This window comes from Dreissena polymorpha, chromosome 15, assembly GCF_020536995.1.
Source record: "Dreissena polymorpha isolate Duluth1 chromosome 15, UMN_Dpol_1.0, whole genome shotgun sequence".
NCBI classification, from domain to species: Eukaryota; Metazoa; Mollusca; class Bivalvia; order Myida; family Dreissenidae; genus Dreissena; species Dreissena polymorpha.
Window position 1 is genome coordinate 55,147,607 of NC_068369.1, and position 14,030 is coordinate 55,161,636.

The following is a 14,030-nucleotide window of genomic DNA, read 5'->3' on the forward strand; positions in this document are numbered from 1 at the left end:
GCAAATGCTGACTCAATAAACCCAAGCTTAAATTTGTGAAAAAACAACAACATAAAGACATTGTTCTTCAATTTACCAGTTCAAAATTACCAATTAGTATTAACATGAACATATAAAAAGAATTTAGACCAAAAATGTCATTGCAAAAGCAACACAGTTATGTCTCACCATAACCCTAACTATAGACCAACCCCAAGGGCAAACCATTTTTAACATAAATAACTTTAGTGTTTAATAAAAATAGCTAAATAAGCAATGCATAACATCTCACCTGCTAGACGCAGTGTAGACATATTGACTGCTGCAGTTATGGCAGAATATGCGACCACACAGCCGACAGTGGTGCTGAAAACAAGAATGAATGGATGTGTGTTTTCATTAAAAGTGTAATAGAAGAAATGGTCAAGGACTATAAGCAGTTTAGAAATTGTATACAAAGTATAAATAATAGTTGTTACAGATGTTTCTCAATTAGAACAAGTGCAGATCCAAGAAAGCACGCTTAATGTTGTTTTCCACTATGATGGAATACCGGTAATGCACATTTTCTGCCAGTCATCTGATACAATGACCACACAGACACATCTATTTAAGTTATCTAGCACACGTAAACTTAAAGCTGAAAATTTATAAATTAAAACAAGAAATGAGACAAGTTCAAGAAACTAGATTTTCAACTATTAAGCATTTCATTTAGTGGAATTCAATTAAGTTTGAAGCAATGTTTGCATAAAAGCTATCTACCCACAACATTACAACCCAACCTCTCCATCCAAACTTAAGTTATTTAGGGGAAACCATTTTTCTATTTTAAGTAACCATTGACCCAAGGGGCCACTTCTGCAAGGTCTGCATGTAAGCTATGCACACAATTCATCCATTAAAACAAAAGTTATTGAGAAAAAACTCTTTATATTTTTTAAGAATCAGTGACCTTGACCCAGATGGCCCAAAATGCAATCTATCAATAGATCAGCCTTTAACCTATGGTTCCTACACACCAAAGTCCAGCACAATATCTCCATTGTAACTGAAGTTATTAAGCCCAAACTGTTCACCTTTTTTTAGCAACAGTGGCCATACATTGACCAAACAGGCCCCAAATCCAACCTCATACTAGGTCTGCATTTCAGATAGAGATAGAAGTTTTTGTATGCAAAGGCTTTCTTGAACTTCCTTTGTGAAAATGTATATTAAGGAGCATAATTTGCTAAGCTCAGGGTTGTGGGAGTTGGTCAGTGACCTCACATGATGATTCCATTGACATGTATAAAGTTTCAATTGAATATGTACTTGTTGCATGTAAACTTTCAAATGAATTTCAAATACCATGCAAACCTTTAATCGACTTTTTTAAGTACAAAAGTGGGCATTATCATGCTTAAAGGCTGGAAACTTTTTTTGTTTGTTTGTCAGTGACTTATTATAAAGACGATGACCACAAAGTTTTATTTAAATATCTGTACTGGCTGAAGTAGACACTTTACAAAAGACTGGTACCACTCACGTGATATCCCAATACATACACCGCCTCACAAAGGACTAATACCAGTTCACTTGATATTCCAATACATACACAACCTAAAAATGAATTGGTACCAATCATTTGTTGTTTCAATACATTCACCACCTCAAAATGGATTGGTACCAATCATTTGATATTCCAATACATTCACAACCTCAAAATGGACTGGTACCAGTCACTTGATATTCCAATACATTCACCCAGTCAGCTTCTCATACCTTTCTCAGTGTGAAGGAGAACTCAGCATGACACTGCAGACAGTTAGTCACCTTGCTGTCATCCATCCACTTCTCTGAGGCCTGTAGTCTCTGCTGGAATGAGAGACGGTCCGTCTTCTGCCACAGGGAGTCTTTGTCCCTAAACAAGTGGTTGAAATTTAATTAAATCTATTTAAATATTTAATTAAATATAATGATAATTTAGATATTATACTTCTGGACCTAATAATTGCTGTTCTACAAAAAAAAATATGCCTTAGTCTATGAAGAACTCTTAACCTTGCATTCTCACCAAAGTAACAGAAAATATCCAGCAACAATTCAACAAATGCAATTATATCCCTGAAAAGAACAGCTGAAATTTCTTACAAAATTAAAAGGAAGGCAAATATTTATGTCTTTCTTTCATTATACTAAGTACCATTTCCTTAGCATTTAAGAGAAAAAAGATTTTAAAAAATACAAAATACCTTTAAAACAAAAAAGCTAAGTAACACATCTCACAGTAACATTATTTTCATAAAATATCTTACAGACAAAACAGCATCAGTCCATTGTAATGCGTGGAGTTACATTGCTTGTTACCATAACTACATTAGTCACATTGCTTGGTAATGCCATGTCTACCTGATAAGCTTGATGAGCTTCTTCTTCAGTTCTTCAAGGTCTGCCTTCAGCTGTGCGATCACATCATCTTTCTCTTGTAGTTGAAGTTCAGCGCGAGACTTCTCAGTATCCATCGTGGTCTATAGACAGGGCATATGACATAAATTTGTATGATTATAGTCATTCAACAAGAGAGCAATCATGACTCAAATGATTATAGTCATTCAACAAGAGAGCAATCGTGAATCAAATGATTATAGTCATTCAACAAGAGATCAATCCTAACTCAAATGATTATACCGGTAGTCATTCAACAAGAGATCAATCGTAACTCAAATGATTATAGTCATTCAACAAGAGAGCAATCATGACTCAAATGATTATAGTCATTCAACAAGAGATCAATCGTAACTCAAAAGATTATAGTCATTGAACAATGACCCATGATGGCCCAAAGTGCTAATATAAGTACTTGCAGAGATAAAGAATAAGCATGCCATGTCAAAAGGTACAAAATAAATGTATAAACTTGAAAATGCAGGAAACCCAGATAATAAAAGAGTGCTTGTCAGGACAAAACTATGATTTATAATATGGCAAACACAAATCCAGCAAAGTTTGCACTGAAACATCAATGTAAAATATGGTGTATCTGCTTGAAATTGCCTGTATTTGACAGCACATAAAATGTTATGTTAAAATAATGTACTATATTGGATGAAAAATCTCCAGAATAATGTCCTTTTTTTGGCACAAAGAGTAATTTCTTAAATTATTCTGGCCTGTCTGATTTTGCTTAAGTATTGCTGCAATTATAATCTTTGGTTGCAGACAATCTGTGTAAGTTAAGAGACCAATAGTTAACCAATCATATCTAGTCTTTATCAGCAATCTTTTCTTTAAGTAGTGCTTATACAAGCTATCATTTCAAATTAAACTAGAGCTTTGTCAATGACGTGACGTATACCCCCACATGCTGCATTGACACAGAATATTTTGCATGCTGTCTTCACCAAAACCATAGAAGCTTATTTATGGCGATTTTTTAGAATTATTATTCCATTATCATTTATGGCCATTTCAACCTTTCAACTCTTGAATTCTTTCGCATGACACACCGTCCACTGACTGTGGAAAAAATTTATTTTAAAACAAATTTTTTAAATAAAATTCATTTTAATTATTAAATACTTACCTGTTATCGTATGCTTATACTTTCCAAGGGGAAATAACTCATCCGGAATTTTAACTGGGAATCCGCCACCTCAATACCGTAATACAGGCCAGGTTAAACATAGTGCAATGCAACCTAGCCAAAAATCGGTAACCAACCCTCAATATTCTTTCAATATATATACAAAAATATTAATCGAATAGCGGGGTGGGAGGTGGGACTTACCGATAACAGGTAAGTATTTAATAATTAAAATGAATTTTATTTAAAAAATTTGTTTTAATGTCATAAATACTGACCTGTTATCGTATGCTGATTTTGCAGCTGCGGTGGGAAGGTTCGTATATATTTTCCCAACACAGTAGAACCCATACACAGGGTTATCAGCTAATGATATCAAGTAATCTTCGTTAAAACGGTATTAATTATGACTTCTCGGACAGAGTAATATGTCTATGTCGTAAAGAAGACACTACCGTTAGTGAAACCACAACAAGCCCAAACGTATACAAATTGTATTGTTGGCACTTCAGAAAACGAAGATAAAAAGATGACAAGGTGGTCGGATTCCTCCAGTAAACAGCTTAGAGCACGTCAAAAAGTGGGGCGTGATTAATATATGCCCACAAAACAGACAGAGCTCTTAATTCATGCGGTCAGATCCTAAAATGGAATGAATCCTTAGATAGGATAAGATTAACTTTCCTTAGTCGAGGTCTAACCCCGAGAAATAGAAGCCGCAGACACATCTCCCCCCCCCTTTTTTTTTTTTTGGGGGGGGGAAATGAAGAGTGTCTTTGAGAACCTCGAATGGACTTCTGACTAACACTGCTGAGATAGAACTTCAAAGCCCTGATTGCCCAAAGAAGTTTATCCTCATCTTCATGACTACCAGTTTAAGAAAACTTGGAAACTTGAAGGTAGAAGCCATATAGAGGACTTGATATTAAGCAAGGAATCCTGGCTGACACAACAAAGTGAAAACGACAATAGATCCAACTGGAATTGGTCGTATTCAACAGAAAAAGCATGAATTTCACTTCTCCGTATGGTAAAAGCCATAATAAGAAGGAAAACCGTCTTAAAATTATATTGGAACTGTTAATAAGCCTGATGAAAAAGGTTCATAGGGAGCTCATTAAGCATCCCAACATGTTACACAAGTCAAAACCGCTTAAGAAGGTAAAGGAACGAAAAACATAGTGTTGACGTTCCATAGTTTGGATCAGTTCCAAAATAGGTAAGACAGCACAGAGTTGCGATGACTTACACAAAACAAGGTATACGAGAGCATAATCTCTATCCTTTGATGAAGAAAGAACAAATTTCTTATCATCAAGAAAAAGATGAGAAAAACCTCTATGTATCTAGCAGAGTGATTAAGGTAATAACTATGCTCTCAATTACCCAGTAAAAAAAAAAAATGAATTTCCATAGAACTTTTATACAGTTCTGATGGAATTATCCTTGCACAAGTAACAAGGATTGAAACTCTAACAGAAAAACGTTCTTCTGTAGAGATAACTAAAAGTTATTAATGGCCAGACATGAAGTGGCACATGTTTGGATCAGTAAAAATATGTCTCAGTGAGATATGATATTTGACCTGTGAAGAAGTTTCCTGAAAATAATTGTACAGGAGACTTAAAAGGTCGTAGAACCATAATCCCATGGTTCATTACGTATATTTCATGAAATTATGGCAAAAACTCAGTTATTGCAAAAACTCACCAAGAAGGCAAGATATTCCAGTTTATGTCAATGGACGAATGTATAACAATCGCACACCCTGCTGGATCGATTTCTGTGAACTGCATTGTTGACGTTGTTCAGCATACCGGTATACACTGCGATATACGATCGCATAACGCTAATAACTAGCGTTTGATGATAAACAACATTCTTTGATATACTATGTACACCATGCAACTCGTCTGCAACTTCACCGGCGCGCATGCGCGAGAACATTATTGAACCCAACGGAAAAATAATTCGAAAGAAAGAACTGCAGGACAAAAGGTCCAACAGGGCGTTGAGACGAACTGGTATGAGAAAGACGATAGAGAAAATTTGTTGTTCTTGCAAAGAACGAATAAGTTCCTAATTTCCAGTTACAAGGAGTGATAATATGATCACCTCCGTGTCTGTAAGTAAACCACGACCGATGTGTGATAGTTGAAACCATCACAAAGGAATCGTGAAAATGTGTTGTAAATGAAAAACAGCTAAAAAGAATTTTTGCTTTTCAAGATGTATATGTGCAGGTGATATTCGTTAGGATACCACATAATTGAGAAAATCAAGATACGTTGTTCTATGTGATCGTCCATAACCTTATCTGCTCACATCTGTATAAGATGTAAGGAAGGTTGTGGTAGAATAAACTATATTCTTGCCAAGATAATCTTCTAGTCTAGACACCACTGAATAGTGGTAAATAATGACAAAAAGATGGAAATCTGTGTCATTAAATAATCCCGAGATTAATACAATTATCTTAAAAATAAAGCTGAAACGGACGTAAGAAAAGACGTCTCAGCAGAAGGACCGGTGACCGGACCGGTAAATACCGACCGGTGACCGGAACCATTTGTCAAGGATGGGTGGGCAAAGAAACCACGGCAAGCCGAACTTTCCCACTCCAAACACACTTGAAAATTGGTAGAATAGGACAGTGTTTAACACTTATAAGTTAATGACCTATCTACAGAATATAGCCTCTTCTTGAACCAATAACAGGCGCCTTTAAAATCCTGGATAATACAGGTCGCGAAGTCATCGATTTGCGAAGTACGGAAATATGATTGATAGTGGTACCTCCGGAATCGGAGGTGTGATGGCAGAAAAAGGTGAAAACCCTAGGGGTAACCTTAAGCGGGTCCACGCTTGCCGGTAGAATGCATGGAAGTCTTAAATTCTGACTTGATTAATCCATTTACTTCAAGACTTCTAACCTGGACGAATTCCGAAAGGAATACGACCAGTTATAGGAAGACGGCCTGTTATGGCCAGAAGTGTAATAGAAGAATAACTTTAAGATGAGGTCCCTCCAGATCCTAGGATCTAAGATCTGAGTTCAATAGGTCCTAAGCCATCTACAAGACTGTAGCCGCTATGCGGTCAATCTGATAGGCAATCCTATGTATCAGAACTCTTGTTGATTCCAGTAGCTTGAAAATATGCACTGCCGTAGGAGCAATAGAAAAGCAGAAGTCGATACAAATGTCGTCTTGCTAATCCTGCTAGCGTCATTAATGTGTCCCAACTGTTCCGTGACACTGACTGCAAAGTCTGTAGCCGACAGGTAAAGGCGGTTAAAACAATTCATCCTTCGGGTCTCGAACATAAATTAATAGAGGTCAAATAGTAATGTTCGACCTCAATGCTAATCTCCGAGCCCACTTCAGCCGATCTATCTGCAAGACCAGTAGTCTGCATGTAGCCGGTTGAGATAGAAGTACAAATAACAGATATAGCATGATTTGGTGACCGTCGCCAGTAGAAAATCAGTATTGAAAAACACAAAAAGTCATGTAGATTGTTGAATCCATAAAATATAGTATTCAATACAATCATAGCCAGGGGTATACAACTATGTAATGTAGACGATACCCGTGATACTAAAAATTGACCGATGAAAACACAGTGGAATACCGGTAATTGGTAAGTGGTGACCGAACCGGACCGGTCAATGACCGGTAACTGTAGCCCGGTGAACGGACCAGTCATAATATGACCGGTGACGTTACCAGTTAAAGACCGAAAAAATGGTGGAATCCAAATGGTCTGTTATCAATGTCAAGCACTGCTCGGAAAAGAAGATCATGCCAAAAAAATCCAATCCGATGGCGATGAGACATCACTTATTCTGACCGGTGATCAGTGATCGGTGATATGACCGATGAATGGTGACCGATGTCCGGTGATCGGGACCGGTATAATATAACTGCGTCAGAATGGAAATATCTGGTGCAGAAGAATGACCATCCACGAAGTCATCTGATAATGTTAACCGGAAAACAACGGTAGATTATCAGTATTAATAGGCATAAGTGTCCTTGTAGTCGTAGTGGAGAAAAGAACAGCTTATCCCGAAGCCTGAATGTTAAACGAACTAGTGTTCGTATACAACTACGGCTCGGTGACTGCAACATGTGTGGATGCCATAAGAAGAACCATCACACGTGGAATGGAGACATGATATTCCTAAAGGAATAAAATGGAGAACGTCGATATGACCAGTAGGTTCATTAACGCCTACGTGAGAAGTGGCGACATCCATATAACTTCGATGCCGAAATATTGTTCGGCTACGCTGGAAATATTGTCTTCTACAATATTGTCTCCGTGAGCATTGACATGATCGCTTACGAGCGTATCAACGCCGAGAACTGCTCAATGAAGGAGAGGTATGTTCGATAAATATCCAGTGGTGCTCAATGCAGTCCGCTGATGTCTACGTGAAGGTTGACGACGTCCTCGTTTCCTGCGATGTCGAGATCTGGATCGGCCGAGATGTGGATCGGCTGCGATGAGACCGAGATCTTCTAGAATAACGTCTCCGTGAGTGACGACGTGATCGCTTACGAGAGCCGCGACGATGAGAACTGCTCGACGAAGAAGAGCGTGTCCGATGTCTAATCCTTGATGAAGACGATGTATTCAACGAAGAATAGGAGAATAATTCAATGAAGAAGACCGAGTTCTTCTTCTTGACCGGTGACTGGTGTTATCGGTGGCAGGCCTAACTGATGACTGTTGACCGGTGACCGGAGCGGTGATCAATGACCGGACCGGTGACCGGACCGGACCGTTGACATGACCGGACCGGTGACATGACCGGACCGGTGACATGACCGGTGACCGGACCGGACCGGTGACATGACCGGTGACCGGACCGGTGACATGACCGGTGACCGGACCGGTGACATGACCGGTGACCGGACCGGTGATCAATGACCGGACCGGTGACCGGACCGGACCGGTGACCGGACCGGACCGGTGACCGGACCGGTGACATGACCGGTGACCGGACCGGACCGGTGACCGGACCGGACCGGTGATCAATGACCGGACCGGTGACCGGACCGGACCGGTGACCGGACTGGACCGGTGACCGGACCGGTGACATGACCGGTGACCGGACCGGACCGGTGACCGGACCGGACCGGTGACCGGACCGGTGATCAATGACCGGACCGGACCGGTGACATGACCGGTGACCGGACCGGCCGGTCAGACGTCGATCAATGGTCCGTGATCAACGTCCCCGGTGACGTACCGGTCATATCATGACCAGTGTTGTCACCGGATAATGACCGTATGGCGGATGCCAAATGGTCCGGCATTGGTCGATGTCCTTGACCAATGCCATCGGGCAAAGACCGGCTGACGGGTGTCGCCATATGGTCTGATGTTGACCGACTGTCTAAGAGACTTAGCAATCGTGCCCGATACCCGGTGACTGATACTGCAACTATCATCCATGATCTGCGAAGTCACCGGGTATTTATCCACTCTTGTTTCTGCGACCATCATGTAGTCGAATATATGAAAAACAAGAGCAAAGCATATTCAACCATAAACTGGTCACAGACCAGATTATCATACGGCACATAAAATCATTATTTGACCATAATGAAAATTATAATAATACTGCCGTAGATCATAAATTAAACAAAAGTTTAATTCAAAACAGATGAAAAATAAAATGACGATCAATTAGATTGTCATACGGAACGTTAAAATCATTATTGCACACAATGGCAAATGATAAACAATCTGTCAATAGAAGAACACGCTTTGCACGATCTCGTAACACATTAGAAGAACATGCTTTGCACGTTCTAGCAATGTATTAGAAGAGCACGTTTTGCACGTGGTCGTTCGCGCCTGAAAACACCCAGCATGGTAGAAATAAACCATTGTTCGATAAAAACAAGCATGGCTTACCTTTTACAAATGAAACAAAATCCATTAAATCCACACAAATTAATCCGAATGAGAAATAAAAAGATAAATAACACAATTTATCTATTCAAAACCCCAATCAACCAAGTGAAAAACAATATTTTAATTCAGAGCCGTAAAAGACACGTATACACCTGGTTGATCCGGAAAGAATATTGAGGGTTGGTTACCAATTTTGGCTAGGTTGCATTGCACTATGTTTAACCTGGCCTGTATTACGGTATTGAGGTGGCGGATTCCCAGTTAAAATTCCGGATGAGTTATTTCCCCTTGGAAAGTATAAGCATACGATAACAGGTCAGTATTTATGACATTAAAATCTCACAATGAATGACATAGTTATGGCCCAGACAAGCTCATCTATGGCAATTTTTTACTTGAACTCAAAGTGTGACCTTGGTGATATCGATGTAACTCATAAGCATGACACACAATGATTGTGAACAAATGTACCAAGTAATTTTAAAATCTCACAATGAATGACATAGTTATGGCCCTGACCAGATCATTTAAGGCCATTTTTGACCTTTGAACTCTTAGTGAGACCTTGACATTGCAGATACCAACGTAATTCTTTTGCATGACACACCGTCCCATGATGGTGAACAAATAGGCCAAATGATTTAAAAATCTTACAATGAACGACATAGTTATGGCCCGGACAAGCTCATTTATGGCAATTTTTTACCTTTGAACTCAAAGTGTGACCTTGGAGATATTGACGTAATTCTTTCGCATGACACACTGTCCAATGATGGTGATCAAATGTGCCAAATGCTTTTAAAATCTCACAATGAATGACATAGTTATGGCCAGGATAAGCTCATTTATGGCCATTTTTGACCTTTGAACTCAAAGTTCGACCTTGACCTTGGAGATATTGATGTAATTCTTTCACACGACACACTGTCCAATGATGGTGAACAAATGTGCCAAATGATTTTAGAGTCTCACAATAAATGACAAAGTTATGGCCCGGACAAGCTCATTTATGGGAATTTTGAACTTTGAACTCAAAGTGTGACCTTACCCAATATATCGATGTACTTCTTTTGTATGACATACTGTCCCATGATGGTGAACAAATGTACCCAGTCTTATAAAATCTAATCATAAATGACAAAGTTATGATCTAGACAAATTTTCGGTTTAAAACGTACTAAGTGACCCAGTGCCCTAGTTTTTGACACAGCATGACCCATATTCAAACTTGACCTAGACATCATCTAGATACAACTTCTGACCAAGTTTGGTGAAGATCGGATGAAATTTTCGGGACGGACCGACAGACGGACCGTCAGACAAAGTGACTCCTATATAGGCCCCATTACCAATGGTAATGCCTAATGGGGGTATAAAAAGATCAATACAAAGATATTGGAAAAATAGGCCAATTATCAATAAGATGGCTATATGAGTACCTTCACAACCATGGAAGCTGTCATTTCATCTTTTAGGCTACTTTGAATCTGAAGTGAATCAAAAGATTCTGGCTCCAAAATAGCATATAAAACGAAGATAATAACAATTATAAAATAGTTGAACGCTTATCATAGAACCCTATTTAAACACTTTAAAGAAATAGTTATGTAATCTTGTGAGCTAAGAATAAATAATATTTTTAACATCTGCATATTATCATTTGATAGAAACATAATTATGTTAAAATATGTCATAAAACAGCATAGTGCCAAAGTTCTAAAATAGATTGTATGTTCAGAGAACAATGCATGTATCTCCAAAATGGAAAGATCTTGACTCCAGATTCCAAATTTCTTCCTCGGAAAGTAAATATTGGTGAGCAATAACATACCAGTACCAATGCATGTATCAGATAGAATTCTCACCTTGTCAATCTGATTAGCGAGCACCTCATTTTCCGCATCTGTATCACTGAGTTTCTTATTTAACTCTCCAATCTGAAATTTATAAGACAAACAATAAAAAAGGTGTTTATCAGAAACACATAAACTACAACACCTTTAATCATGTCAAATCCCTCTTCAAATTAAATAGAAACAAGAGGCCCATGAAGGCCTGAATCGCTCTACTGCTATAAACACTGTGCAAGTTTGGAAAGAATAAGACGGAAACTGTGTACTTAATCACGCAAATAAGGAGAATTTTCTCAAATTCAAGGGGAAATTATTGTGTACTTATTTCTCCAATACTGCTCATATTCAATAGGGTTCAAGTCCTCATTGATATAAAGATACTGTGCAAATTTGGAAATAATTGGATGAAAACTGTGGAATTAATTGCGTAAATAAGCAGGATTTCAAAATTTTCTCATATTCAAGGGGAAGTCTTCTGGACTTATTGCTTCGATATTGCTCTTTTTAAACAAGGCTGTTTGTAAAACATGCATGCCCCCCATATGGGCTGTCAGTTGTAGTGGCAGCCATTGTGTGAATATGTTTTTTGTAACTGTGACCTTGACCTAGTGACCTGAAAATCAATAGAGGTCATCTGCCAGTCATGATCAATGTACCTATAAAGTTTCATGATCGCGTAAGCATTCTTGAGTTTTCATCCGGAAACCATTTAACTATTTCAAGTCACTGTGACCTTGACCTTTGACCTTGTGACCTGAAAATCAATAGGTGTCATCTGCCAGTCATTATCAATGTACCTATGAAGATTCATGATCCTAGGCGTAAGCATTCTTGAGTTATCATCCGGAAACCATTTTACTGTTTCGAGTCACTGTGACCTTGACCTTCGACCTAGTGACCTAAAAATCAATAGGGGTCGTCTGCCAGTCATGATCAATGTACCTATGAAGTTTCATGATCCTAGACCTAAGCGTTCTTGAGTTATCATCCGAAAACCATCTGGTGGACGGACAGACAGACATAAAAGTTATCAAACTTTAACCAAGGTCAAAGTTTTTTTATCTGGAAACCATTTTACTATTTCGAGTCACTGTGACCTTGACCTTTGACCTAGTGACCTGAAAATCAATAGGGGTCTTCTGCCAGTCATTAGCAATGTACCTATGAAGTTTCATGATCCTAGGCGTAAGCATTCTTGATTCATCATCCAGAAACCATTTTACTGTTTCGAGTCACTGTGACCTTGACCTTTGACCTAGAGACCTGAAAATCAATAGGGGTCATCTGCCAGTCATGATCAATGTACCTATGAAGTTTAATGATCCTAGGCTTAAGCATTCTTGAGTTATCATATGGAAACTGTTTTACTGTTTTGAGTCACTGTGACCTTGACCTTTGACCTAGTGACCTGAAAACCAATAGGGGTCATCTGCCAGTCATGATCAATGTACCTATGAAGTTTCATGATCCTAGGCATAAGCCTTCTTAAGTTATCATCCGGAAACCATCTGGTGGACGAACGGACCGACATGTGCAAAACAATATACCCCCTCTTATTTGAAGGGGGGCATAAAAAGTGTTTGAGTCCTCATTGATACAAAGACACTGTGCAAGTTTGCCAAGAATTGGATGAAAATTATGGACTTTATCACATAAAAAAAACGAATTTTCATTTTTTTCTGAAATTCAAGGGGAGATAATTCTGGACTTATAACTCCGATATGGCGCATTGTACCTATAGGGTTTGACTCATCATTCAGATTAAGACACTGTGCAAGTTGGGAAATAATTGGATAAAAACTGTGGACTTTATTGCATAAACAAGCCTTATTTCACAATTTTCTCAAATTCAAGGGGAGATAATTCTGGACTTTTTATTATGATGTAACCCATTTTCAATAGGGTTCGAGTCCTCATTAATATAAAGACAGGGAACAAGTTTGAAAAGAATCAGATGAAAACTGTGGACTTTATCGCGTAAAGAAGAAAAAGTCTAACGCATGCAAGCACGGACGGACGACGGAAACCATGCCATGACATAAGCTCTTCAGGCCTTTGGCCAATAGAGCTAAAAAGCAAAGTCTGGTACTCCTTTTTTCTTAAGAGTTTTTAATTGAAGCTTTAAAAATATGCATTGGCATAAATTCTTTTATAATCATTATATTTCATTTGAATATCTTACTTTTGCATAGGTCAAATTAATTGCGTATCAGTGTGGAACGATATTTGTAGCTTTTGATTTAATTTGTGCAATGCAGACAGATTGTATGACACAAAACTTGTATCTTCTGTTCCCTGCACAACCTTAAAGTCTGCAATTTACAAACCTGTATCTCTTGTTCCCTGCACCTGTTGGCTATCTCTTTTAGTTCTGACATTTCCTGCTGCAGCTCCTCAATTAATGTTTCCTGCTCCAGAACTTTCTCTTTCATCACACTGAACTCTTCACTTTCAACTTCACTTGGGGCCTTTTTAGGTAAATAATATTATCATAGACGATAAGTTTGCAATTTATATATTAAAAAAATTCCACACATATTTGTTATTGGATCACGATTGATGTAATTTGTTGTTATCCATGATTTATCCCTAAATGAAATAGTAATGTGTATAATTTCTTTATTGAATAAGCTCAATAAAGACAGAAGAGATGGGACTGCAACACTTGGTCTCAGTGAAAGTTATTTTGTATAGCTGTACGA

The 14,030-nt window shown here is 38.4% G+C and overlaps 1 protein-coding gene across 6 annotated transcripts in view; it reads right to left on the bottom strand.

Moving 5' to 3' along the window:
• Positions 1 to 14,030, bottom strand: part of LOC127860289 (FYVE and coiled-coil domain-containing protein 1-like) — a 63,973-nt gene that overhangs the window by 24,844 nt on the left and 25,099 nt on the right. For all 6 annotated transcript variants that reach the window (XM_052398280.1, XM_052398281.1, XM_052398282.1 and 3 more), the window contains 6 exons: positions 13,656 to 13,796; positions 11,341 to 11,412; positions 10,915 to 10,962; positions 2,371 to 2,489; positions 1,744 to 1,882; positions 272 to 345 (listed from right to left, as the gene is read on the bottom strand). In XM_052398280.1, coding sequence (XP_052254240.1) covers positions 272 to 345; positions 1,744 to 1,882; positions 2,371 to 2,489; positions 10,915 to 10,962; positions 11,341 to 11,412; positions 13,656 to 13,796 — 593 coding nt within the window. The remainder of the gene's footprint in view (positions 1 to 271; positions 346 to 1,743; positions 1,883 to 2,370; positions 2,490 to 10,914; positions 10,963 to 11,340; positions 11,413 to 13,655; positions 13,797 to 14,030) is intronic.